Below are 27,486 nucleotides of genomic sequence, written 5' to 3' on the forward strand. Positions count from 1 at the left end.
ACAGGTTCAAGATTTCCTCAAACAGATTAAGATACAAAACACTATCTTCTACGCAAGCGGGCTCGCCGAGCTCGCAGTCACCGACTTCGGACTGATAGCTGTGCTGGTAAAAATATTTAGCAGGTCACCTACCCATGAGTGCAGATATTGCCCTGCGACGGAGCAGTATGTGCCTCTAACATATCTTCCAAGATGCAACAGGGCATGAAATACACTGTTCTGACGATTCTCCATAGGAGGGCGTGGAGTTGGACACTGTCCAGGCACCCCTGAGGTCTACTAGGGGACGTGCTTGACATCTCGGACAGGGGTGGATGTGGACTGGCCGCGCCGTTGTCCCCTGGCACCGCCACGGCGGTTACCACGTCCGCCGCCACGCTGGATGTTAGACTGCGGCCCGTGGCTGGCAGGACGTGAAGGGGCGCCCCTTCCTTGGCCACGAAAGGAGCGAAAGGCAGACTACTGCTGACGCTGGCCCGAGAGGCCGAAGGACTTGGCCATAGCCCTGGAGTCCTTGAAGCGTTCAAGCGCATGATCTGCCTTGCCACCAAAGAGGTGGTTGCCATCAAACGGCATGTCCACGAGGGTGTTCTAGACATCAGCGAGTCCGTGGTATCCATCCCACATCGTATGGAATACTGAGCTGCGTCTCGTCTCTTCGCGAGGGCTTGAGCGAGCTTCGCCCGGGTCTCCTCCGGGCACTCTGGCAGCACAGCCGCAACCGTATCCCACAGAGAGTGGGTATAACGGCCCAAAAGGCAAGCGGTGTTGACTGACCGCAACCCACAACTGAGGGATGAGAACAGTTTTTTACCAAACTGTTCATACCTTTTGGATTCCCGATCTGGGGATGCAGTCGGGAATGCTGATTGGGAAGTAGAGGCCTGGATAACCAGGCTCTCGGGGGTGGGTGGACAGAAAGCTAGTGTCGCCCGGAGCTGGGCGGTGGCGCCTGGCGACGTTCCTACCTACTGGGGGGCCTGTAGCGGGCTTAGACCAGGTGCCCAACAGGACGTCCATGAGAGCCTCATTAAACGGCAGCAGAGGCTCCGGAGCGCCTGTCTGCGGTTTAAGGACCTCAGTGAGGACGTTCGACCTCACAGTAGCGACGTGGGCGTAAGCGCCAAGGCCTTGGCTGCCCACGTCAGCGCCACACTATAAGCTGCCCCCTCCTCCGTAGCCACGGTAGGAGGGGAGACAAAACCAGTGTCAGGGGAGGTATCAAGACCACTGGCCTCCCCTAGCTCCTCTGTCCGTCCTGAAAGGACTGACACTCACGTGTCAGAGGGTCCTCAGACCTCTCCCAATCCCCCTCGTCCTCCATCTCCTGAAATTCAGGGTCAAAGGATGGAGCCGGATCAAAGAAGAAATGGTCTTCAGCCGGAGATGAACGCAGCGTCGGTCGACACTGGATCCGGACCGAGGAAGGGATCAGGGGCGGCGCCGCACGGCGCCACCCTGGGGGTCGACGCCGGCGGGGTCGTGAGGTCGACCAGCGGCAACCCGGATCCGGCGGGAGCCTGCGGCGTCGGGACCGAAGTCGCCGACGGCACCGGGGCCGAAGCACCCGGCCCACACGGACTCCAAGTCGGGGCCGCGGGGCCCTGGGGCACCGCGGGACCCAATGGAGGAGAGAGGGACCTCATGGCCATGAGGAAGGCCTTGATCTCCTCCGGCGTCGCGTTCAGCCCAGGGACCGACGGGTATGGAGCTGGCCGCGGCGCCTGCGGATCTGTCGGAGCCGGTGTTGCCCGATCCCCCGGCCGCGTCGTGCGAGCGTCGGGGGGAGTCGGAAGAGCGATGTCGTCTCTTCGACTTCTTGTGCCTCTTACCTGAGGACTTGGAGCCCGACGAATGGTGTCGACTCGTCGAGCTTCGATGACTGTGGCCCCGCAACCGGTCCCTCGACCCCCTCCTGGACCGGGACCTTGACGCGGGGCCAACTGCCGGAGCACGGGGCGCTTACGGGACCGCTCCCGTCTAGCCTTCGACGTCAAGGCCCGGCAGTCGGGGCACGACCGGTCGTCGTGGTCGGCCCCAAGGCAGTACAGGCACCGGTGGTGGGATCGATAACCGACATCAGGCGGGCGCAGTCAGTACAGGGCTTGAACCCGGACATCCCTACCGGCACCGAGAGTCGTGAAGACTCGAGAAGAGATAAAAAATGATCAAAAAAGTTTAGTCAAAAAGTGACTACGGTACTGCTTTCTCCGGACCGGTGCTTGCTGGCGTGGAAAAAAGTAGAACTGACATTAGCGCGCGAGAGCGGCGTCTAAGTGCTCCGACGACGTCATCCCGGCGCCAACGACTGACGTGGAGCCGCAGACGACACCTAGCGACGCACAAGGGTACTGCTACTCAAATTTTTCCGGATCCAGTCTGAAGCCTGGGGGTTATTGTAAGGTAAGGAATCTAACTGACCGTGTTGAACGCGGAAAAGGAAAAAACTGACGTAGGCGCGCCGGGGTGGGACTTATGTGACCTCGCTGACGTCACGTACGCTGACAATGCCTGCCGGAGTTGCGTGATGCCGTCCCCCCGGCGCCCAGGGATGCTGGGCGAGAAAGATTTCTGGGTCTAGTCTCACGCCTGGGGATAATTCTACGTGAAGGAATCTGTGGCTAGTAGTCTCTATCAGATATATAGAATACTTTGCTGAAATTGACCATTAGCAGTAAGACATTGCAAGGTTAGTCTGATGTCTTTTGGGACTCTGCGAGATGTCAGCCAACTTGTCCCACAATGTGTGTGAGTGCCTGCTTAGGCGGCATGAGGTGTTGACAGACCTAAGGGCAAGACTGGAACTTTCAAGGTGGGGTTGTAGGAAAGGTTCTGTCAGCTGGTGGACGCCTGTACCAACAAGCTATCCAGGGTGGTGTGCTGGGTCACCAGAAGTAGGCCAGTGTCATCATGCCACTTGCCTATTCACTGGGGACCAAGATCCTGGTTTCATCCAGGTGCCTACCAGGATTTTTTTGATGGACTGATTAAAAGGAAATACCCATTGGTTGACCTGAGCTTGGTTAAGAACCTCACGAGAGGACACTTGTTTCCACTTCTAGCAAATGAAGCTTTAAGTCTAAGACTTCTGCCCACCACAGTGGTGGAGGAAGTGGAGTCTTCAGCTTCTATAGGTGGGTTTGGGGAGGATAACCCAATATGTGGTGAGGTCCCTAAACCACTGTAGGTCCTTAAATATGTTTCCCACCCCATAGAGGTCATTCCCATAATAGTGGTGGGATATGTCTGAGTTGGAATGTGTTCCAGAGTGTAGGGGCAGACCTTTAGAATAAGATACAATTATTAGATTGTATCTGGAATCAAGTCTTGGCTGGTGGTATTGGTTTGGCATAGTCTGCAGCATTGGATGTTGTGCCAAGGCTGGAGCGGACGGTGTCATGCTTGAGGGAGGGACCGACCGCTCATGGATGCCAAGTGGCAAGGCTGACATGATGGACAGATCTGCCATCAGGGTCCTGACTGGCAGCCACCTCGTAGCTTTGGGGCTCGAAGGTGCTCCATGGAGATCCGATGGGGTACCAAATATTTTCTCCAAAGCCTCTTTCAGTTGATGGAGATTATCTACTGCAGCAGTGCTTTCAAGGAGGAGTTGGAGCAGGAACACTGCTGGAGGCAGTTACATGGAACAGCTCTGCAGCTTGGAAGTACCCGGGCCTTCATGTGATTCTGAATGGTGCGAGTGGTGGGACGACTGAGGCCTATGCTTCAAATACTAGCTTTTATGGGACTTGTTTAACTTAACTGAGCTCCACGACTTTGACTGTTGATTTAGGGCCCACGTCTGCACACTGAAATTGGTTTTTGAAGGAAAAAAAGTTTTCAGACGGAACTAATGTCTGTTAGAGATACCACAGCTATCAACAGCGATCAACATTGGAAGGCTCAGACAGAAAGGAACTGACATCAGTGAGAGGAGGTGATACATAAAGGGGGGCCCCACGTCACATCCGGGATGTGACAGATTGGATACAGAACAACAAAAGGCCTCCTACTGATGTGCTAGGGAATTTCCAAAAAGTTTACAGATCTAGTCTGGTGCCTGGGAGAATTCACAAGGTGAGGAATTTGCACTTAGAAGTCTCTATCAGAATGATGGGTGCATGTGAGCGTTAAGGTCATAGGATGAGGGATCATATTTAGGTCCCACACACCACCTGTAGATGTTGTATGGATCCGATGAAGGCACATTTTTAAATCATCAACGGGGTTTAAAACTGACACCCAACAAGGTGACATTTGAACTTGTGGCTGCCACGGTGTCTGAGGAACTTTATTCAGTACACACAAAAGAAGAGCAACAGTAAGACAGAAATTGATGTCAGTACATCAGACTGTACCATATAAAGTCCAATGCTATCTAATTCTATGTGGACAGTGGGGTTAATGGAGCTGTGTGATGCCACTTGGAAATGTTGCTGGGGGAACGTTTTCCAGATCCAGTACTGGTATTGTTGGACCTGGCCCTTCTGGCAGGTTTACCCCTAAACTTTTTGCTTTTGATAGGTTACTTGGTGTTGGTTGTTTTTGGCTTCTGCGCACTTTCGCTGTGTCCCAGTGTAAAGTGCGCGCGTTCTCAGAGTGCTTGTTGTGCGATTGGCCTGCCCTCTCATAGGAATGCATGGGGAATGTGTGTGTCCATGGTAGTTCCTGATGCGTGGGGAGTGCAGGCTCGAGTTTGATATGTGCGGACTTGTGTGATGAAATGCTGTGCAATGATGTGTGCGGCGTTAATGTGCCTAGTGTGGAAGTGCCACTTCTAGAAGTTGGCATATGTGTGTAATAAATGTGAAATGACTGTCTGGCTTGTGATTGGCTGGTGAGCCTGGCTCCAGGAGTCAGGATGGGTCTGCCCCAGTGGTGAATGGGGAGATCTGCATGTCGATGGCAGGGAGGGGCTGCACCTGGGACCTGAATAGGGCTGGGCTTTCCCTCCACAATGCTGGCTCCGCCCCCTGTGGTGCGGCTGATGACCCTAGCCTCTCCTGTGAATAGGGAGAGGGGCTGAGCAAAACAAAGTGCTCCAGAACCAGCTGCGTCTGGTTTTTCCCCCACCCTGCACATTAGAGACAAAGGGATTTGTGTATATAAAATGGGGCTGTGACCCCATACAAAATGTTCTTTCCCTGGATCTTACCTTGAGGGGGGCCTGCTGCTGCTGGGCACAAGGAGGACCGCCACTGGGGACTGCCTCCCTAGCTGGAGGGCCCTGTGAGCTGGCCACCGGGCCCAGCCTTTGCCCCCCCCACCTCCTGCAAAGACTTGTGCTAACCTTCTTTTGGACCTGTGACCATGTTCCCTTAAAGGGCCTGGGCAGCGCTTGATTTCCCCTACAGAGGAGCACTGTGGTTTCCAACTGCAGCCCATGGCTGCAATTCCCTTTCTCAAGGGATTCCCGGGCGTGGGGATCCCCCTGCCGCTGTGTCGTCTTGTGCCCCTGACGGGTGCCCACCCCGCCAGGGACTTGGTGCTTCTCTGCGGGTGCCACCCCGTTTCCTTATTTATTTAATCGGGTGCCACTCCGTTCATTTCCGCTGTTTCTTCGTTATTTTGCCTTCACGTGAGCCCACCCCGTGTTTTTACGGACCATCACCGCTGCCGGCCCGGGGATCGCCTGGGAGGCGCTGTACCCGCCTCCCCACGCAAGGGCCGCACTGCCATTGGCTGCGCAGTGACCCGGAAGAGCCTGAACCCAAAACCGGAAGCGGACGGGAGCCCACTCCACGCTCCGGTGTGGAAGGAAGGAGGGAGGCAGCACCAGCGCGACCGGAGGAGTCGGGAGAGAGAAGCGGAGGTGGGGGCTTGAGGCACGTTGCTGGTGCCTGCCCTAGCCGCCTCCCAGCCCCATGCGGCCGCCAGCAGAGTCCCGGAGAGAGAGAAAGGAGACCGCGAGGGAGTCCCAGGTGAGTGGGACGTCGCCCCCATCGCCGGTCCCGGTCTCCCCGAGCGGTCCCGCAGTGCAGCGGACCACTCCAATGCTTAAGGGGGCAGTTGTGATTAGAGCCCACGTCTGAGGGCCATTGTCTTCCGAGTCCCCAGAGGGGGGACTCCAACGTTTGGGGGCATTTTGAGATTTCGAGCCCAAGAGGCTCCAGCATCCAAACGTCTCGGGGGGCATTTCGGGAGGTAGAGCGGCCCCGGCTGGCAGCTCCCCCCACAGTGGGCAGTTGTTTATTCAGAGCCCACGGGGCTCCCAGGCCCATTATTGTTTAGAGCCACAAGGCTCCTGCGGCCCCAGTATTTCTTCAGAGCCCACGAGGCTCCTGGGCACACCGTTCTCTCGAGCCCACGAGGCTCCCACGTTGTTTTTGGCCCCATTGTTTATTCAGTGCCCCAAAGAGAGCCAGGAGGCACGCTGGTGCCAGGCTCCCTGCTACAGCTGCCCAGCACTTAGTGGGCAGCTGCTTCGTTTAGGCCTGAACCTTTGCGCACCCTTCTGTTTGGCTGCCTGCGCAGCCAGCCCTGACATTCTGGACATTGGCCTGTGAGCCCCTGAGAGGCCAGGCTGGCCTGGGGTCAGTTCTGTGTACTTTTTGGCGCAAATGTGATTACCTGTCTAAATGTGATTTCTGCATAATATGCATATGCCTTACTGCCTATACCTCTGAATGTATTTTTATGCCTAGGAGGTTGTTTTACCTAGTATAGTTATACTAATGAGTTCATGGTGCCCTGCGTGATATTTGCCTAAGGTGGTTAGGGTTGCGTAGGGTGTATTTAACATTTACCAGTGATTACTGGTTGTGTGTTACCTTTGCTCTTTTGGTGCTACAGTTATTATATGTGCTATGTGCTAAGTGTTATTCCTACAAAGTGCTAATTCTACCAAGTGCTAGTTCTAAAAGTGCTTCTTCCTGACAGTGGTCCATGTGGCCCTGTCCCATGTATATAGTCCCCTGTAAATTCTGCCCGTGCCAGTGGCACAGTGTAAATTGTGTGTTTATTATCTAATGTTTATGGTATAATACAAAGGCTATTTTTATATATAACCTTGTGTGGAGTTTCTTTTGTGGGGGGCCTGGGACGTTGTTGCTGGTGGGTGCGTGCGCAAATACTTAACTTACATTGCCTCCGGGATAAGCCTTACTGCTCGTGTCACGTTACCTAGAGGGTGAGCAGGGGTTATCTTTGGCGTGTAACTCCCTTGCCCTGACTAGAGTGGTGGTTTCTGCCTGGCTTTGGTGCAAGCCTTAGCCAACCGGAATCCCCATTTCTAACAGGTATCTATAGCATATTCATAATGTGAGGAATCTGCAGGAAGAAGTATCCATCAAAAGTGACAGGATAACCTATCGGCAGGAAGCAGTAACCCATTTCCTGGACCCGCTGTTGCTCCCCCATATAGCAGAGGCAACCAGGGTTTCCCTAGATACAAAAATAACAGCAGCTGACGTCGCCTGCGCGATACGCTCCTTGGCGCGGAACAAGGCCCCGGGCCTCGACGGGCTACCACTTGAGTACTACAGTACCTTCTCCACCCTGTTGATTCCCCGGTTGACCTCCATGTTTGTGGATGCCTTCGATCGGAGAGAACTCCCAGAATCGCTGCGGGAATAGGTCATTGTGTCCTTTCTTAAACTGCATAGAGACCCACAACAACTGTCCTCATACCGCCCCATCACGCTCCTATCGGCTGATTGCAAAATTTTGGGGAAAATACTTGCCGCCCGGTACGAACAGATACTAAGTCCCCTGGTTCACCCAGACCAAAACGGTTTCGTCCCCGGCAGGAACACGTCTCAGAATATTAGACGTGTCTTCCATGTCCAGGATCAGGTGGGAGTCGCCTTCCCCCGCGCGGCCTGCATCATACTTGACCTCGAAAAAGCTTTTGATACTGTGACCTGGCCATACCTATTTGCCGTCCTTCGCCGGACGGGAATAGGCCCAACCCTGCTACAATACACTCGGCTTCTATACACCAATCTCACATCCCGGGTCAGGCTGGGTCGATACATTTCATCCCCGCTGTAGGTCGAAAGGGGTACCAGACAGGGCTGCCCCCTTTCGCCCCTGATCTTTGCCTTGGCGGTAGAGCCACTGGCGAGCCGCTTGCGCCAGGAGGGAACCGCCTGGGGCATTCCTATAGCGGATACTGTCCACTGCGTCTCCATGTATGCGGATGACCTCCTGCTGTTCATCCGGGATATTACCGAGGACCTGACCCCCATATGGACAGTACAGTCCGAATTTGCGGAGGCATCAGGCCTCCAGGTGAACTGGGAGAATTCCGTAGTGTACCCCCTGCATCATTCTCTCGCTCCTCAGGAGATACAGATTGGCACGCAGAGCCTACCTTGGAACACTGGCGGTCCCCGTTATCTAGGTGTCCGCCTCTACCGTTCTCCCACCGACATCTTCGAGGGCAATTACTGCAAGGTACTAGCCAGCATTCGTTCCTCGGTGGGCTTCTGGAAAAACCTCCCACTAGCCCCAATCGGTCGGGTAGCCCTAGCAAAAATGGTCATCATCCCCGGACTATTGTTTTACTTCACCCACCTACCGGTCATACCACCCGGAAGTTTCTTCCGCGAATTGGACATGCTCCTTCGAGCACTCGTGAGGGGAAACGGCCGACATCGAATAGCCCTTACCAAACTGCAGCTGCCCACCGCACAGGGGGTCTGAGTGCCCCCGCCTTGGAGTCGTACTTTCTCGCGGCGCAACTTCAGTGGCTATCGTATTGGACGGCAGGCAGGTACACCGGGGAGACGAGCACAATGCACGGCTCTGTCCCCATACCTGAGCTCTGGCGCCTACTACTCCCGGGCATCAAACCCTGCCGGACCTACCCCTTGCAAGTGTCGGTGGCTCGCCAATGCATGCAACAAATTCATCGCATTGCAGCAAAGACCCCATGCTATTCCCCATGGCTACCGCTGGTGGGATGGCCACGAGGTAACGCACAAGTTACTACTTGTGTAACGATATATCTGTAAGAGACATTAGTTAGTATTAGATTCCTTACCTTAGAATATCCCCAGGCGTCAGACTGGATCCGGAAATTTTTGCGTAGCAGTACCCTTGCGCGTCGGTAGGCGTCGTATGCGGCTCCGCGTCCGTCGTCGGTGCCGTGATGACGTCGTCGGAGTACTTAGACGCTGCCTCCGCGTGCTGACGTCAGTTCTTAGACACAGCTTTTCCGCGCCAGAAACGCAGAGCCATGTTAAAAACCAACACTGGTGCCAGTGAAACTAGGGCCCTGAAGGGGACAACCCTAACCCTAGATATTGGTTCGCAGAACGGGGAGGATGGGTGGGTCGGTAAGGAATCTAATACTAACTAATGTCTCTTACAGATATATTGTTACACAAGTAGTAACTTGTGCATCTGAAAGAGACACGTTAGTATTAGATTCCTTACCTTAGAATAGATACCCCAGCAATACCAACCCCGGTGGTGGGTCTGCGAACCAATAATCACACCAGAAAGTCCTGGAGGACGGAACGGCCAAAGAAGCCATCCCTCCGGAATTGACCGTCCAGGCAGTAGTGTCTTGCAAACGTGTGCAGCGATGCCCACATAGCTGCCTGACAGATGTCTTGTAAGGGCACACCCCTGCCCAGGGCAGTGGTAGTCGCCGTCGCTCGGGTAGAATGAGCCCGCAGTCCAACCGGGGGCTCCTTCCTAGCCAAGGAGTAGCATGCCTGGATACACAGGATGATCCACCGGGAGATGGTCCTCTGGTGCACCGCTTTCCCCTTCTTAGCGCCCACGTAACCAACAAAGAGTTGGTCATCCACCCGTAACTGGCGTGTGCGATCCAAATAAAATGAGAGCGCACATTTTGGGTCCAGACGGTGGAGCCGCTCTTCCTCTTTAGAGGGATGCGGTGGCGGGAAGAAGGTAGGCAAGGTGATGGACTGCCCGATGTGAAAGGCCGTGACAACCTTGGGCAGGAAAGAAGGTTTGGTACGAAGCACCACTTTGTCCGGATGGACAGAAAGGAAAGGTGGAGTACAAGAAAGAGCCTGGAGCTCACTCACTCTCCTGGCAGAGGTGATGGCAACCAGGAAAGCAGTCTTCAAAGTCAGAAGGGGAAGAGGACAGTTGTGAAGCGGCTCAAAGGGAGCGCACATCAGAAATGTAAGAACCAGGTTCAAGTCCCACTGAGGCATCACAAACGGAACAGGAGGAAACGATATAATAAATCTAATAAATCTAATAAAAATAATAAAAAATACCGACGCGCAAGGGTATTGCTACGCAAAAATTTCCGGATCCAGTCTGACGCCTGGGGATATTCTAAGGTAAGGAATCTAATACTAACGTGTCTCTTTCAGATACCTATTTTACAAGCGCATGTTGCGCGCGTGGACGGAATCTGAGGTTACGGAGGCAGAAGTTCTGTTTGCGGAGGGACAGGTTCGTCCGTATGAGCAACTTATGGAGGACCACGACCTCCCCCGGGGCAGTTTCTGACACATCGCCAACTCATCGACTGCTTTCGCCCACACAGCGACCTTACAACTCGCGAGCCCGCAACACACCCTGTAGTCCACACTATCCTTTACATGGGCATTGGCCGACACCTTGTCACATGGCTGTTTAAGTCAATTAGAGAACTCACACACAAGCCCCTGCTCACCCTGAGAGCCACATGGGAGGACGAGTTTGGGCGGCAACTTCACGACCGGGAATGGGACAGAGCGCTGGAATTTCCGAAGAAAGTGTCTAGAAACGCAAGGTTAAAAAATATACAGTACTATATCTTACACAGGGCATATCAGAATCCGGCGCGTCTCCAACGGTTCTACCCCGACACACTGTGCTTATGTCGCAGATGTCGCTCCCCCGATGCACACTTCCAATACATGTTTTGGAGCTGCCCAGCCCTTCAGACCTACTGGTCAGCCATACTCAACTCCATCTGCACTCTCACGGGTCTCACAGAGCTACACTCCTGGGAAGCAGTTGCTTTGGGAATTTTTCGCAGGCCAAAGACACACAAAGTAGAGGTCCGATATGCTGCTCTGTCCCTGCTCCTAGCAAAAAGGAACATAGCCATGCAGTGGCGAGCGATCACCGGTCCCTCATTTGAGACATGGGTGGGTGCGATGCAAAAGTGGGCGGCAGCAGAGGAGGACGCCCTGAGGGAGGAGGAAGCGAAAGGTCAGCGTAAACACCCCATATCCTTAGAATGGGCTGCGCTGTCCTACCAGTTTATGCAAGCCCATAAGCGCGATACCCCTAGTACCTCCCAATGTGACGCAACGATCCCGACAGCATCAACGCCTCATTAGGGTGTACACGACACGACCCCCCACGTCTCCGGTCTCCCCCCTCCCCCCTAACCTCTTGCAGATGTGTCCGAACAATCTATCTGATCCTGCTCCCCCGGCTCGGTCTCCGCCCCTCCCCCCCCGGTTTATTCTTTTTCCCCCCGCATCTCCTCTGATATGGTTACCAGTCTCATTCTTTCCACACACGTTCCCCCGTTCCTCTCCCCCAGTTCCCCCTCAAGCTCACGATGTGCCAGACTCTGACGGACCCATGCCTCCGATATGCACAACATATGAATACTGTTTACATCCTGATGGCATGTTTGTACCGTTGTAACGTCACCAATTGCATTCAGATGTACTGTGAGAGCTTTTTGACAAAAGGTTAATAAAAACATTAAAAAAAAGTGACAGGATAACGAATAACAAGTGACATAGGGGAATACACCACAGGCATCTAAAGAAGAGGAAAATATGGAACTGATAAATGACTTAGATTAGACAGCCAGACATATGGCAATGCAGTGGAGACAAAAAGGAAGGAAAAAGTAGGAAAGGCAGGAGTCATGGGGAAGGCAAAGGAGTGATAGACGGATTTAACATACTGAGGTTTTATGAAAAATAGGGGGAGGAACCAGATCTAAGTGGGAAAACATTAGGAAGAGGCCCCAGTGGTTACTATGTTAGAGAAACCATTGCACAAAGATGTTCAGAGGATGCTCAAGGCAGTTACAGGTGTTTAGCCCAGAAAAAAAGGGAAGCCGGAAGACAGGATTATCTAAAGGAAATACTAAAGAAGACACAGCTAGGAGCGTTAGTGGAGAAGTAGGAGGAGGCTTTCTACAAAAAAGGTAAGCAAGATGGAGATACAAGTGAGCAAGAAGGGAAAGAAGTCCGAGAGGCAAGAAGAGATCTGATAGGCAGAGAGAATGCAGAACAAGGAGGAGAATTGGAGGGGAGGAGAGGTATGTCAGTTGGGGGGAGGGGAGTGAGGAAGAAGAACAAGATAACAGTGCATAAGAATATCTTACATGGGGTAGAAGCAGGACAGACAGGTGGGGAGCAGGAGAGGGGAGAAAAGGAAGGAGTATATTGGGGAGAGGAGATAAGGGGAAATAAAGATGAGGTGAAGAGGATGGGAAGTGGAGGGGAGGGGAGAAGAAGAGGGGAAAAGAAGAGGAGAAGTGTAGAGGGACACGTAAATTCCATGAGAATAATGCCCTGAGGCGAGCCTGCCCCAACCTAACCCCAACCAATTCTGTAATAAGGACTTTTCCTGTTTTGTGAGTATGAGAAAGCTGGTTAGAAAACACAGTCTTGATGTCAAAAACAGAGAACAGTAGAGGGAGAGGCAGGTAGAAAATTGTTAAAATGGAAATAAAACAATCTGGTTTCTTGACTTGTCCTCTGCTTACCTAATTGTTCCGAGGGTGTCTGCTGATGGCTAGACCCTGAATCTGCTGCGTCAGGAAGGGGAAGAGGAGCTACATTTTGTCTCTCTGCATGTGAATCAGTTGTCACGTTGACTGAGGGGTCTGCCAAAATAAAATACGACTGTTAAGACTCTGCTGCTAACACTTACATGCCTCACCTAGTTCTTATTAAGATGTTGTAAACTGAAACAATGAAAGAAATGTATTAAAACTTCCGGTTGAGAGAAAACTTTGTTGAATAAAACATTCATAAAGAGATAAAATTAAGCATAAAGAATGACTGGATAATCAGGAGTTTACAGCCTGGCCCTTACTGTTCTCCCAGGCGCAGCAAGTACCCAAACAATGCTGCTAATGACGACTTAATATCTTTTTAAAGCACATTACAACACAATTTGCCATAGCAACAAAATAGTATAGTCCAAATGAATATTTTATTGGAATTTCAGTGTATTTTTTAATGAAGAGAGAATTCATCTCATCACAAGTTTTTACCCAATAGAAATGCAAACCAACTGACACTTTTCAAATTTTTTTCATTAAACACGCTATCTTCAGGCTGCATTCTAAATAACCCATATCACTCTCCAATTTCAATGGAGGGTGGAAGGGATCAATTAGTGATTAAAAGGAGGGCCAACCACAATTTAATCTTCAGCTATGATTGGTTACCTCCGATAATGATATCGTGGCCTGGACACTACATCCGGCGTAGATTCGTCACCTTATGAATATCCCATTTGCCAGACCTGATCCAGAATATTTTCCTCATGTAAAAGCTCTCTGGCTCTGCCATTACACTCCATTGGCAGTTCCACTCGTCCAAAGTGATGATACAGGCTTATATATGGTATTTCATAGATGTTGGAACCTTTTACTTGCATTTGTTTTTTTTTTAAGCAACCAAACAAATTGTGTGAAGAGAAGCCGAAAGAGCTTAACAGGAGACAATAAAATAGCAAGGAGAACCATTTTACACCATGGGAATTTACCATGAAAAACACTAGCTCTGAAGAGGAGGGAGGAGTGCAATAAGTGAGCCGTGGGACGCCAAAGCAGCCACAGGAAGGAACATTTTATTTACCGGAAGCAATTAGCTGGTAGCCTGTGGTGGTGTCCATTCAAGTTCTGTGCACACTTCAGTCATCCAGTGTTACGTTCAGATGCTCCATATTGTTTATCTACAAGGTGGTTTTCGAGGTGACTCGTGATACCTATACTGAAACCTAAATTGTACCTGAAGAGAGACTTCGGCTCAGATTGTCTTTTTCCCCTACATAAAATTGTGCATGTGTACATGAGGAGTGGTATCAAGCACCAGGCAAGGATGCCCATTGTCCACCTTGCTTTTCTCGATGGCGATGGAACCTCTTGCGGAAATACTGAGGGAACAGGGTGCAGACTGGGGTATTCCGTTGGCAGACGGTGTTCATGTGGTCTCGCTCTATGCGGATGACCTGCTCCTGTACATCAGGGACCTGACCCGCCTACCGCCAGTGTTATCTGACATTTTCCGTATGTTTGAGGCGATGTCAGGGCTTCGAGTACACTGGACCAAGTCAGGGGCATATTAGTTCAGTCCGGACATGCCAGAAACCGAGATTACCATTAATGATGCGAGACTCACCTGGTATCCGACCACGTTCCGATATTTAGGCATCCACATCTACAGGACTTTACCTGGACGGCAACCTGGTACGAGCAATCTCCTCTATACAGGCGCAAATCTCCTTTTGGAAGACCCTCCCGCTTAACGTACCTAGCAGAGTGACGCTCAAAAAATGATAGTGTTGCCCAGATTATTATACTATTATTCTAACATCCTGGTGTATGTCCCGACTCGCATCTTCCGAGAGTTGGAAACCCTGATCAGGAACCTTATTTGGAGCTCCGGGAGGCCCCGAGTAGCGCTGGCAAAGCTTTATGTTCCCATAGACGCAGGAGGCCTTGCAGTTCCCAACCAGGAACTTTATTACCTTGCGGCACAGTTGCAATGGGTTGCCGGTTGGCTGAGTGGGAGGAACCAGGCTGATACAGCCACGGATGCAACTATGTTGTCCCTCACACAGGTCCACACGATGTTCCACCCCCTGACAAAGGCGCCTTGCCCAACACAGCTACACCTCGCTGTGGCCCGCAAATGCTACAATCGAGGCCTTCAGCTTACAAGGGCAACGAAACCCTATGCACCGATACTTCCACTATTGGGTACTCCCCGAGCTGACGGGGTAATGACGGAAACGGCGCTGGAACAGTGGACGCAGTCAGGAGTGGACACTATGGCGGATCTGTACGCAGAGGGTGCCCTGATCCCCTTCGGAACACTTACTGTAGAAACAGGTCTGCCTGCTGGGCAGTTTCTACAACATGCATCCGTAATACGCACGTACACGCAGGCTTGGGGTGACATTACAGAGGAGCTACCGACACACCAACTGGTGCAATACTTGCATGTCATGGGGGACGGAACACACGTGATTCACTGGTTGGCGCAGGCTTTGCTATCACATACACATGCTTCTCTCCAGCCATTGCGCGATAAGTGGGCGACAGACAGGGGAAAGGAATGGACGGACAGGGAATGGGCGATGATACTGGAAGGCCCCACCCACGTCCCCCGTAACTCCCGCTTCAAGCTCATACAATTTTATGTATTACATAGGGCGTACCTCTCGCCAGACAAGATCAACCAGTATTTTGCAACCACCTCCACGGGGTGCCCAAGATGTTCATTAACTGATGCGGATCTCATCCATATGCTCTGGACCTGCCCAAGGATACAGGCATATTGGCATGCGGTGACGTCCCTGCTGGCAAAAGGGACTGCCAAGCATTTACCACACACATGGGAGGCATGCTTGTTCGGCCTGTACAAAAGGACAAAACACAATAAGGTTCTTTCCCGATTTTGGGACCTGGGTCTCATCACAGCAGAGAGACTCCTCACCAAGCGCTGGAAACATAGTGAGCCTCCGCTCGTCGAACATTGGCGCGCCTCGTTTGACAATTGGGCAAGGGCAGAGAGTGTTACCCTCCATGGGGAGGAGACAGCGGGTGTGAGAAGTTGGCCTGATGTATGATGTTCACTATTCTAGTGAGCGCCTTGTATCAGTCCAAACAACCCTTATGGTAGTGGTTGTAAAGTCAACCTTATAGACAAGCTATCCTAGTGGTAGCATGGACATAAGCAGTCTTAGGCTTAACTCAAGAGGGCATGTGAAGCCAGCTGTTTTACCATATGCAATCGTGTAATATCAAATGAAAGGACACCACACAAGTTATATATTATAAAAATATATGTATTTATTACTAGAATAATCCTCTGTACTCTTTATGAGTCCAGAGGCACAAGCGTTTAAACAAAAGCACAGTTAAACATACAAAAGTAGCACAATTTTGGATAGGCCCGGTGGCCACTTAAACCAAATACTAAAATAGTGGTATAAGTACCACCTGTCGAACAATGGTAGGGCCTAGGGCCTTGTGAATCGCTGGGGCTACTCTGGCCTAACAGCAGTTAGGACGGGAGAGGCCCGCGGGACTCGGGTGCAGTGCCTAAAGCACACGCATGCACCAATGCAAAGTCAATGGCGCGTAAAAGTTACAAAGTTACTGCTTTGGAAGTCTTCCGGCTGGATTAGAATTTAGCCACTTAAAACTAGGACACTAGAGGTGTAAACCACTACAGGAGCACCGGTGTTTGATTGTTACCTCACCCACAGGAAGCGGGTGCATAGGTGCCAAAGTGTGTCAGGTTTCATCGTGGAGTTCTATGGAGCCTGGCGATGAAGATGCTGCAGGCGGCCAGGAGAGAAGAGTCCGGGTGGATCCAAGGGTGGATCGAAGATGTAGAGTACCTGAAAGCAGAGGGGACAGAGTCTGGGTCACTAGTCAGTGACCAGGATGGAACCAGGCGATGTCGGGCGCAATCAGGTGGTTGTGGAGAAGCTTGTCTCTGCTGCCACGTGGACTCTGGGGCATCGACGATGACCAGGAGTGGAACACGGACTCACCCACGAAGGCTCTCGTTGTCGGCGGTGTCGGCTTCCGGATTGGAGTCAACAGGCCTTGGCAAAGGCAACCCACGCAGGATCCGAAGATCGCTTCTTACTCGGACCAGCAAGGTCAGAGCGGTGGCTCCTTTTCAGGAGAGCGAGGGCCAGTCTGGAGCAACCAGACCAGCAGAGTAGTTTCAAAGATTCGTCGTCGTAGAGGCCACTAGCCAACGGGCAAGTGACCGGACAGATGCGTCGAGCAGGAAAATGCAAAAGGGCCCCCCGCAGCACTCGATGAGTGTGGAGGGGAGATCTTCGGTGCACAAGCTGCTCGGGGCTGGGGCTTCTCAAACCCCAATGCACCGCTTCGAGGGTGCCTCGGGAGCTGCACGGTCAGCACTTCGCAGTCTTTTCAAGATGGCCGGTCCCACGTCTCACGTCGCCTCCACGGGTCTCAGCTTTGCTGTGGCTGTGGATCGTGCTGTTGGATGTCTGGGAATCCGGTTCTTGTCGATCTCTGTTGCTCGAGCTCCGGCGGGAGCTGCAACAAAGCAAACCGTTGGGCGCTGGATGGTGCCTGTTTGCACATGGTGGTCACTCCTTGACCACAAAGGAGATTCTTCAGTCTTCTATGGCGAGTAGGATGTTGAAGGGTCCAGAGTTTCGTTTAAAAGTTTCAGTCAGGATTATCTAAAGCCTATGGACACAGCTCCTACCTTTATTCCAAATCAAGGGGCCGGGTTACCTGCTAGCTCCCGCCTATGGGTGGGACCCAGGAAGGGGGTGGTTACACCCCTTTCCCTTTGTCCAGTTTCACGCCAGAGCTGGGGCTGGAGTGCCCCAGCACCGGTTTGAACTGGGCTATGCATGGGGAGCCTTGTGCGCCCCAGGCAGTGTCTAGTTTCACTCGCCCTACCTGCCTCAATCCACTATCTCCTGTCTGGGGTGGTGTAACACCTCCCTGTGACAGGATACCATTTGTCCAGGCCTCCCCTTTCGGTCAGCAGCAGGAAGCCAGACATGTGTCTGTGGCAGCAGCTTCCATTTTGTGATGCTGGGGCTCTGGTTAGATTTAACCGCATTTAAGTAAAGTAACATGTCTTCTCCCTCTAGAAGGGTGGAATGCTACCCCCGTCGCCAGAACTGGAGAGTAGGTAGTATTCCAAAGTGTATGACACCTTACACGACATGTTTTGATAAAGCCAAACCAAAGTTAGCAATAACCGCGAGGATTATAATGCACTTAAGAGTACATGGTATGGCAATACCCTGGAACAGCTATAAGGACATGGTTCCGAAAGCTGCAGACAGCCTCAGCTCATGCTAGAGCACCATCTCACATAAAACCAAGCACTCTGCCTCCAGGATTGTTAAGGCCTGCCATAGGAGTGACTTATAGGTGTATATATGTCTAGATATAGGTTTAGATACAGGTATACTATATCTAAGCAAGGGGTGATTACACAACCTTGCCCCAGCTGAGTGATCAGCCAGTTGTGTCTGTTTGGATGGCCAGCCAGGGGTGGCAAAAGATATGCTGCAGCCCCTGGTAGGCCTTGGATGCACCCATGCCCTGGGTACCTATAGTACACTGCACAGGGGCTGATAAGGTGACCCAATATCCAATTAGGTATGCACCTAGGGTACATGGAGTCCATTTTAAAGAGATAGCAGATAGCCTGGGGTCCTGATTAGCAGGGTCCCAGGCCAACTAAGTCGAAAACCAGCTAAACACAAGGCAAAAAATCTGGGGTAACCATAGTCAGGTATCCACCCTCCTACAGCGGGGCTCAGAAAATTCCCCATAGCGCAGCTCTGGGACGACACATTAGGCTCCTTCCATCGGGAGTGTATAGAACGGGGAATCGTTTGGATCCCTCTCTCCTCTTGTATGGAACTGCAACAGCAGGTGTCACACTGAGGGCCACGCACACATGTGACGGGGCTCCCTTGCACCTTTACGCGGAGTACAGTTACTGCAGAGTCCAATGCCATTACTACCTCACATTCAGATCTCGCACGGCCGTGCCCACGTGTGCGCGCCCCCGTGCGCCTCCCCGCCCCACTGCCGCCACACTCGTGACACCTGAGACACCTGTCCATGACGAGATAAGCCCGCACTGCCTACACACACCACCTCCTTTAGACCTGCATATTTTTGCCACATTATTTTTTACGTTTTCCCTCCCAAGTTACTTTCTCCCCCTATATTATAGGATTTTAGATTTAGGTGTCGAGGCGGCCTAACTGACAGACACGTTTGTTTGACAGTTTGGGATAAAACAACGTATTGAATATATTACATTTACGTTCGATCCCGCTTGGCGCACAACGTACACATCCAAGACTGCCTGGGATGGTGAGTAGCTTAAATGTGGCTTACGACGTGGCGGTGGGAGTAACAGAACTATAAATCTTAGCCGAGCAATGAGACTACCATGGGCCACATGTCGTCCTCGAGACCCACGGATACGATATTCTATTTTCGGCTCGCTATCACGACACACACTATATATGCATACATGACCAGACCGCCGAGACCATGTCACCTTTCATAACATTGCTTTTTCCAGTACCATAACTGTGGAACCAAGCATGACAAGACGCACCTTCCACCATACGCTATAGTAGGGGTATACGGAGGCCAGCTCAGCTCCACCCTATTCTCTCTCTGGCAGCATGTGACTAATGTTCCCCTATGTATTGTTGTAATTTGTGATTGATGCTGTGAAATGCGGAGATGGTTAGTATCGTTTATTGCTTGAACCAATGTAATGTGTTGTGCTTTCGCATTGTAAAACCTATAAAACATATTAAGAAAAAAAAAATGAGGAGTGATATCAAATTCTATTAAATGGAGAAGGAATATGCATCGTTAATGTAAATAAATGTAAATCACTTAAGTAACCAAACATCATGAAGGTCTTGAATTTAGGAAAGTAGAACATTAGTTAGTTATAGATTCTTTACCTTAGATTTACCCCCAGGCGTCAGGCTGGATCCAGAAAGTTTTTTCGTCAGCAGTACCTCTTCGCGTCGGAAGGTGGCGTTGGCCGGCTCCACGTCCGTCATTGTTGTCGTGGTCACCGGGATGATGTTGCAGTAGCGACTTAGACGCCTTCGTCAGTCGTGTACACGACTTTCCGCACCAGAAATGCAGAGCCATGCAAGATACTAACCACTGGTGATTGAAACTAGAGCCCTGAAAGGGATGACCTTAACCCTACAAATCAGTTCGCAGAACAGGGAGGATGGGTGGGGGGTAAGGAAGCTATCACGAACTAATGTCTCTTACAGATATATCGTTACACAAGTAACTTGTGCATCTGAAAGGGACACGTTAGTGATAAGATTCCTTACCTTAGAATAGATACCCCAGCAATACCAACCCCGGAGGTGGGTCTGCGAACAAAGATCACACTAGAAAGTCACGAAGAACAGAACGGCCAAAGAAGCCGTCTCTCCGAACTTGACTGTCAAGGCAATAATGCTTGGTAAAAGTGTGCAGTGAGGCCCACGTAGCTCCCTGACAGATGTCTGGCAGGGGGACACCACCTCTCAATGCAGTCATAGCTGCTGTAGCCCTGGTAGAATGGGCGAGCAACCCCACCGGAGGTTCCATATTTAGCAAGAGAATAACAGGTTTTGATACAAAAGACGAACCAGCGGGAGATAATCCTCTTGTGCACAGCCCGGCCTTTCTTGACGCCCACGTAGCCAACAAAGAGCTGGTCATCCACCCGGAGCTGTTGTGTGCGGTTCAGATAGAAAGAGAGCACGCGCTTTGGGTCCAGACGGTGGAGCCTCTCTTCCTCTCTGGAAGGGTGCGGAGGCGGAAAGAAAGTGGGCAAGGTGATAGTCTGCCCAATGTGAAAAGCAGTGACCACTTTTGGCAAGAAGGAAGGACGAGTGCGAAGCATAACCTTGTTCGGATGGACTGATAGAAAAGGAGGCTTACAAGAAAGAGCCTGGAGCTCTCTCACATGCTTAGCGGAGGTGATAGCAACCAGGAAAGCAGTCTTCAAAGTCAACAAACGAAGAGGACAGTTGTGGAGCGGCTCAAAGGGGGCGCACATCAAAAAAGTAAGTACCAGATTCAAGTCCCACTGAGGCATCACAGACGGAATAGGAGGGAAAAGGTGAGTAATGCCTTTGAGAAATCTATTAACAACAGGGGACTTAAAAAGAGAGGGCTGATCAGGGAGCCTGAGAAAGGCCAAAATTGCAGAAAGGTAGCCCTTGATAGTGCCCAGAGCAGAGCCCTTTGGGCCAAAGAAATAAGGAACAAAAGGACCTCTGAAAGAGGGACAGAAAGGGGATCCACAGGCTTTGCTGTGCACCATGCCACAGATTTGTTCCACCTGCAGCCGTATACCAATTTAGTGGAGGGAGGACTGGCTGCCAAAATGACATCACAGACTTTAGGAAGTAAGTCAAACGGAATCAACTTTTGCCGCTCAATCTCCACGCATGTAGGTGGAGGCTGGACAGGTTCGAGTGGCAGTCGGATCGGGGGATCCACGCTCATACTGAGTAGCTCGGGACACCAAACTCTTCGAGCCCAGTCAGGTGCCACAAGAATGACTCAGGCCCAGTTGCGCTTGATCTTCTTCAGCACTCTGGGTAGAAGTGGTATAGGCGGAAAGGAGTACAATAGACAGCAGCTCCACTCGCAACGAAAAGCGTCGCAGAGCGAGTGCCGCCTTGGAAATTCCAGCGCAGAACAGCTGACATTGCGCTTTCTCTTCGGTGGTGAATAGATCTAACCAAGGCTCTCCCTCCCCACTGTCGAAAGAGACATTGCACTACCTCCGAGTGAAGACGGCATTCATGATCCATCATGCACCGGCAGCTGAGCTCGTCCGCCCTGGCATTCAAACAACCTGCCAGGTGTTGAACTGTCAAAGAAATGCCTTGACGTTACAGCCAAGTCCAGAGGCGCAGAGCCTCCTGACATAGGGTTTGTTGGAATACCACATGGCGGTAGTGTTGTCTGTGAACACATGCAACACCTTCCCCTTGACAGAGGGAAGGAATGCCTTCAGTGCAAGAAGGATCGCCCGAAGCTCCAGAAAGTTGATATGGAGCTGGGACCCTGCCGGAGACCAGAGGCCTCTGATCTTTGCCTCTCCCATGTGGTCATCCCATCCCAGGAGGGACGCATCCGTCACCACTGTGTGCTCCGGTTGGGGAAGGCAGAGGGGTCTGCCGCTGACCCGATGATGATTTGTGAGCCACCACTGCAATTGTTGTGCAGCGCCTTCCGAGATCTGGACGTAGTCTGACAGGTTCCCCTGACGCTGCACCCACTCGAAAGTCAGGTCCCACTGCAGAGCCCGTATATGCCATCTGGCATGGTTGGTGAGCAGGAGGCAGAAGGCCATGAGGCCCAGAAGCCTCAAGGTCCTCCTGACCGAAACCCGGGACAAGGGCTGTGGCCCTGAGTGGGACATATCAGGACACCCCTTCCGTAGCCACGAAAGGGGCGAAAAGCAGACTGCGCCAGATGGGAGGAGAGGCCCAAGGACTTGGCCATAGCCCATGAGTTCTTGAAGCGCTCTAGGGAATTGTCTGCTTTGTCGCCAAAAAGGCGACGGCCACCAAAAGGCATGTCCATCAAGGTGTTCTGGACATCCCCTGAAAAGCCAGTGGACCTCATCCAGGCGTAGCGCCGAAGCTCCACCGAAATGGTACTGCCCAGAGAGTCAGCAGTGTCCAGCCCACAACAGATCGTAAACTTTGCTGCATCTCTCCCGGCGGCAACAGCCTGGAAGAGCACCATCCGAGGACTCCTCCAGACACTGGGGAAGCACCTGTGCAACTGTATCCCACACAGAGTTGGAATAATGGCCCAATAGACATGCAGTGTTTACCGATTGCAGTCCCAAGCTGGCGGAAGAGAAAATGTTCTTCCCAAGATTGTCCAGCTTCTTGGATTCCTTTTCAGGGGGAGCCGTAGGGAATGTATTCTTGGAAGTTGAAGCTTGGACCACCAAGCTCTCCGGGGTGGGGTGTTGGGAGAGGAAAGTGGGGTTGCTCAGAGCCAGGTGGTGGCGTTGGGCAATCATCCTATCAACGGGTGCCCCCGTGTTTGGCTTGGACCATGTGCCCAAAAGGACGTCTGTAAGGGCCTCATTAAACGGCAGCACGGGCTCTGAAGAGCTCGCCGCCGGTTGAAGCACCTCTGTCAGGAGGTTAGACCTGACCGCCACTGTAGGAAGCTCGAGGTTGAATGCCTCGGCCACCCTACGCAACGCCACTGCGTATGACGCTCCCTCCTCCGTAGCAAAGGTAGGAGGAGACAGCCTGCCAAGGTCAGGAGAGGTGTCAATACCACTGGCATCACCCAGTTCCTCTCTCCACTCCTGCTCAGATTCCATCTGATCAATTAAAGGGTCACCTAACCCGTCCCAGTCCTCCTCTTCCTCCTCAGGTTGCCAATCTGGGCAAAAAGGTACCCCAGGAGTTAACAGGGGCACAAAACCCCCTCTCTGCATCGGATTTGGCGTTGGGCGATGCTGGTACGGCTCTGGGTCCACGACCAGCGCCGGTTGCGGTGCCAGAGGAAGGGGCGCCAGTGGAGGTGTAATCAGGTCAACCAGCATCAATCCGGATCCAGGCCTTGATCCACAGGGGCCTGGCGGGGCCGATGGCGGAGAAGGCCTAGGTCCCCCAACCAAGTCCGCGGGGCCAGAAGGCTTGCCGGCGGGTCCGGGTCACCCAAACATGGCATGCATCACTTCGTAGAATGTACGAAGTTGGGCAGGAGTCGCTCCAGGTCCCGGGAAGGGAGGGAAGCCCAGAGTTGACTCCTCGGGCTCCGCGCTCGGAGCCGCGGGTGGGGAACCGCCCGCATCCCTCGTCGTGTCAGCTCACCGACGGGGAGAAGTCGAAGAGCGACGGTGCTTCTTTGACTTTTTTTGTGCTTTAACTTACCCGACCCCGAGTGCGAAGACTTCGATGACTTGGACGAGTGATGATGGCTCTGCGACCAGTCCTTCAACCGCCGTCTCGACCGGGACCTCGAATGGCACGGCGCCGACTGCCTGCACTCAAGCAGCTTTCGGGACCGCTCCCGCAAAGCCTTTGGCACCAAAGACTAGCAGTCGGAGCACGACTTGGGGTCGTGGTCGCGCTCCAGGCAAAAGAGACATACGCGGTACGAATCCGTAACCGACATCAGTTGGGTACAGGAACCCCAAGCCTTGAAACCGGGCATCCCTAGTGCACCAGGAGTCTATGGACTCAGAAAAGAAGTCGACAAAAGTCGAGAAAAAAGTCAGTCAAAAAGTGACTGAAGGTACCGCTCTCTCCGGATCTGTGCTGGTTGACGCGGAAAAAGAAAGAACTGACGTCAGCGTGCGAGGGCGGTGTTTAAGTAGCTACTGCAACATTATCCCGGCGACACGAAGCCAACAACAGACGCGACCAACGCCACCTTCCAGTCTGAAGCTTGGGGGTAATTCTAAGGTAAGGAATCTATAAGTAACTTGTTTTTTTCAGATCAACAGTTACTGGAAAGTAACATTTTGGGTGTGCGCAATGTGCTGCTTTAGGAACACACATTGTGCAGAGACTAAAAAGCAATAACCAATTCCCCACTTGAAGGCAAGCAAAAACGGGATGTACAGAGCAGTGTTTTCTGTACAGTTTGGTTCACCGGTGCCTCTAATCAGAACTGAATATCATCAATGAGGACAGCAAAAAACAAAAGAAGATTTTTAATATCATGATGAGTTCTCTTCCTTTGAAAGAACCAATGCTAGTTCCGTCCACACACACAAACTGTATGATAAGTTAAACGACTTCTTTGTTGATAAATTCAAGACAAAGACAGCATATACAATAATACTTCTAAAAGGATCGAGATCGAAATAAACAGGACCCCCCCCCTTGTTGTGTCCTCATTTCAGGGGGTAAATGAAATATGTCTCGTAGAACTGTTAACAAAGAAAAAGCCTGGTTCTTCCGGAAACCCTTGCAGGTCAGCATCATTAGAATCCTTAGCAAAGGTCATAAATAATCCTTTGCACAACCACCTTAAGTCCTTAGCCAAAGGCACGAGGCTAGAATCATTCAGGTGCACAGTAGTGTTCCTCTTATTAAAAACACACAAGGAAAAGATCCTCTGGTGTTAAAAAACTATACGCCAGTCTCCATACTCCCTTTTCTAGTAATGGAAGCCTATGTAGCCCAAAACATTTACAGATACTTACAAGTGTCAGATTTCCTCCAGCCTCGGCAGTCAGGCTTCTGATGAATGCACAGCACAGAATCTGCCATCTTATTGACAACTGGTGGTTTGAGGTGGGATGAATACATAGATTTTGTATCTGCCTTAGAGTTATTGGATCGGTCTGTTGCATTTGACATGGTTGACCACAAGATCTGGCTGGCAGCCAAGGAACTCCCTTGAACTGGATTAAATCTTTCTTAGCAAACCGTACACAGATGGTATACTTCATTAACTTTGAGGCTAAACAAGTGGGCATTGAATGCGCAGCCCCCGAAAAATTATCTTTACAGTCCTGGTTGTTCATCTTAAACATTGAGACACTTATTGAATATGCTACTTACCAGTATGCATCTGTTCTTGGCATGTAGGGCTGCTAACATTCATATCTTAGCATTAGATCGCCGCCTAGTGTTGGGCTCGGATGATTGCACATTGTTGTCCTGGAAGAGTCTTCGAAGTATCCTGAGATAGGTGGCTCCTCCCCTGGACTACAGTGCGCATGGGCATCGGCTCCATCCCCAGATTGTTTTTCGCCATTGTGGCAGGAGATGGAGTGAAAGTGTAAAGGATGTCCATGCTAATGAAATAAATACAATAGTATATCTGCAGCTGCGACAGGCACCGGGGAGGAGGGCGGGCGATATGAATGTTAGCAGCCCTACATGCCAAGAACAGATGCATACTGGTAAGTAGCATATTCAGTTCGAGGCATGTGGGCTGCTAAATTCATATCTTAGCATAGAATACATAGCAGTCCCTCCATCAGCGGCGGTTGCCCGTGCCAGCTGCAGAAACCTGAAAAAGTGTCTTGAGAACAGCCTGTCCTACAGCTGCTTGCTGTTTGGAATGCACATCAACACAGTAGTGTTTCGTGAAGGTATGTGGTGTGACCCACGTGGCTGCTCTGCAAATATCCTCTAAAGGAATGTTCCCTAGGAAAGCCATGGATGCCCCCAGTTTGCGTGTGGAGTGTGCTCTGGGGGGTACTGTTAAAGTGCGCTTGGCTTTTTGATAACATATCTGGATGCACTTAACAATCCATCTGGCTATGCCTGCTTTGGAAATCGGGTTGCCTTTGTGTTGTGGTGCGAAGGCAACAAAGAGTTGTTTTGTTTTTCTAAAGGGTTGTGTTCTGTCTATGTAGTACATCAACGCCCTCCGTACATCTAAGGTATGGAGCATTCTTTCCGCCACCGTTTGCGGGTTTTGAAAGAATGCTGGTAAGTCGATAGTTTGGTTAAGATGAAACTGTGACACCACCTTAGGGAGGAATTTAGGGTTAGTGCGTAGCACTACCCTATTTGGGTGAATTTGAATGAACGGCTCTTGTATGGTGAGCGCTTGCAACTCACTGACACGCCTCAGAGACGTAATAGCTATCAGAAAGGCCACTTTCCACGTAAGGAATTGGAGCTCACACGAGTGCAGTGGCTCAAATGGTGGCCCCATCAGAGTTCTTGGGGGGATGACTCTCTTCAGACCTTCAAGGAAGGCTTTAATGGCGGGCACTCTGAAGACAGAGAGGTGCTGCCTGTTCTGAAGATAAGCCGCAATGGCTGAGAGATGTATCCTAATGGAAGTGTACGCCAGATTGCACTTGTAGAGATGTAACAGATAGCAGATGATGTTGGGAATAGATGCATCTAGCGGGTTGATGTCATTGGACGTACAATAGATGACAAAACGCTTCCACTTAGCAGCATAGCATGCTCTAGTAGTAGGTTTCCTCGCCTCCTTGATGATACTCATGCATTCTGGAGGCAGGTTAAGGTATCCAAACTCTAGGACTTCAGGAGCCAGATCGCCAGGTTGAGCTGTCGTGGATCTGGATGCTGAATGTCTCCATGGTTCTGCGTCAAAAGACTGGGTGTGAGGCGCAGTCTTTGATGCGGCACCACTGAGAGTTCGAGGAACGTGGTGTACCAAGCTTGGCGTGCCCACGTTGGAGCAACCAGGACGAGAGTCATGGAGTGCTGCCTTAGCTTTCTTGCGACCAGCGGTATTAGAGGGGCTGGCGGAAAAGCGTATGCAAATTTGCCTGACCAGTTCATCCATATCGCATTCCCCTGCGACTGTGGGTGAGGGAACCTGGCGGCAAAGAGTCGGCATTTTGCGTTCTCCTTTGTTGCGAACAGGTCTATCTCCGGATGACCCCACTGCTGGAAGTACGGGTGGAGAACAGAAGGGTGTATCTCCCACTCGTGCATCTGATGGCTGTATCTGCTGAGCAGATCCGCCATCTGATTGTCCTTGCCCGGGAGGTGTTCTGCCATGAGGAAAATGTTCCTCTGAATGGCCCACTTCCACATGCTCTGAGCTAGATGAGACAGCTGTGGCGAGTGGGTGCCCCCCTGTTTCTGAATGTAGTACATCGCGGTCATGTTGTCCGTCCGGACTAGCACGACCTTGTTGCTCAGATGTACAATGAAGGACTTGAGCGCCATGAAGATTGCCATCAGTTCCAGATAGTTGATGTGCATCTTCTGTTGCTGCGTCGTCCATAGTCCCTGCACCGTGTAAGTGAGCACATGTGCTCCCCATCCCTGGAGGGATGCGTCCGTCGTCAGGACAATCTGCGGCAC

General features: G+C 51.6%; 1 protein-coding gene across 4 annotated transcripts in view; it reads right to left on the reverse strand.

Moving 5' to 3' along the window:
• Positions 1-27,486, reverse strand: part of GBF1 (golgi brefeldin A resistant guanine nucleotide exchange factor 1) — a 2,365,494-nt gene that overhangs the window by 67,175 nt on the left and 2,270,833 nt on the right. For all 4 annotated transcript variants that reach the window (XM_078643218.1, XM_078643217.1, XM_078643220.1 and 1 more), the window contains exon 39: positions 12,656-12,775. In XM_078643218.1, the coding sequence (XP_078499344.1) occupies positions 12,656-12,775 (120 nt within the window). The remainder of the gene's footprint in view (positions 1-12,655; positions 12,776-27,486) is intronic.

The sequence above is a fragment of the Lissotriton helveticus genome, chromosome 5_1 (genome assembly GCF_964261635.1).
Source record: "Lissotriton helveticus chromosome 5_1, aLisHel1.1, whole genome shotgun sequence".
Lineage (NCBI taxonomy): Eukaryota > Metazoa > Chordata > Amphibia > Caudata > Salamandridae > Lissotriton > Lissotriton helveticus.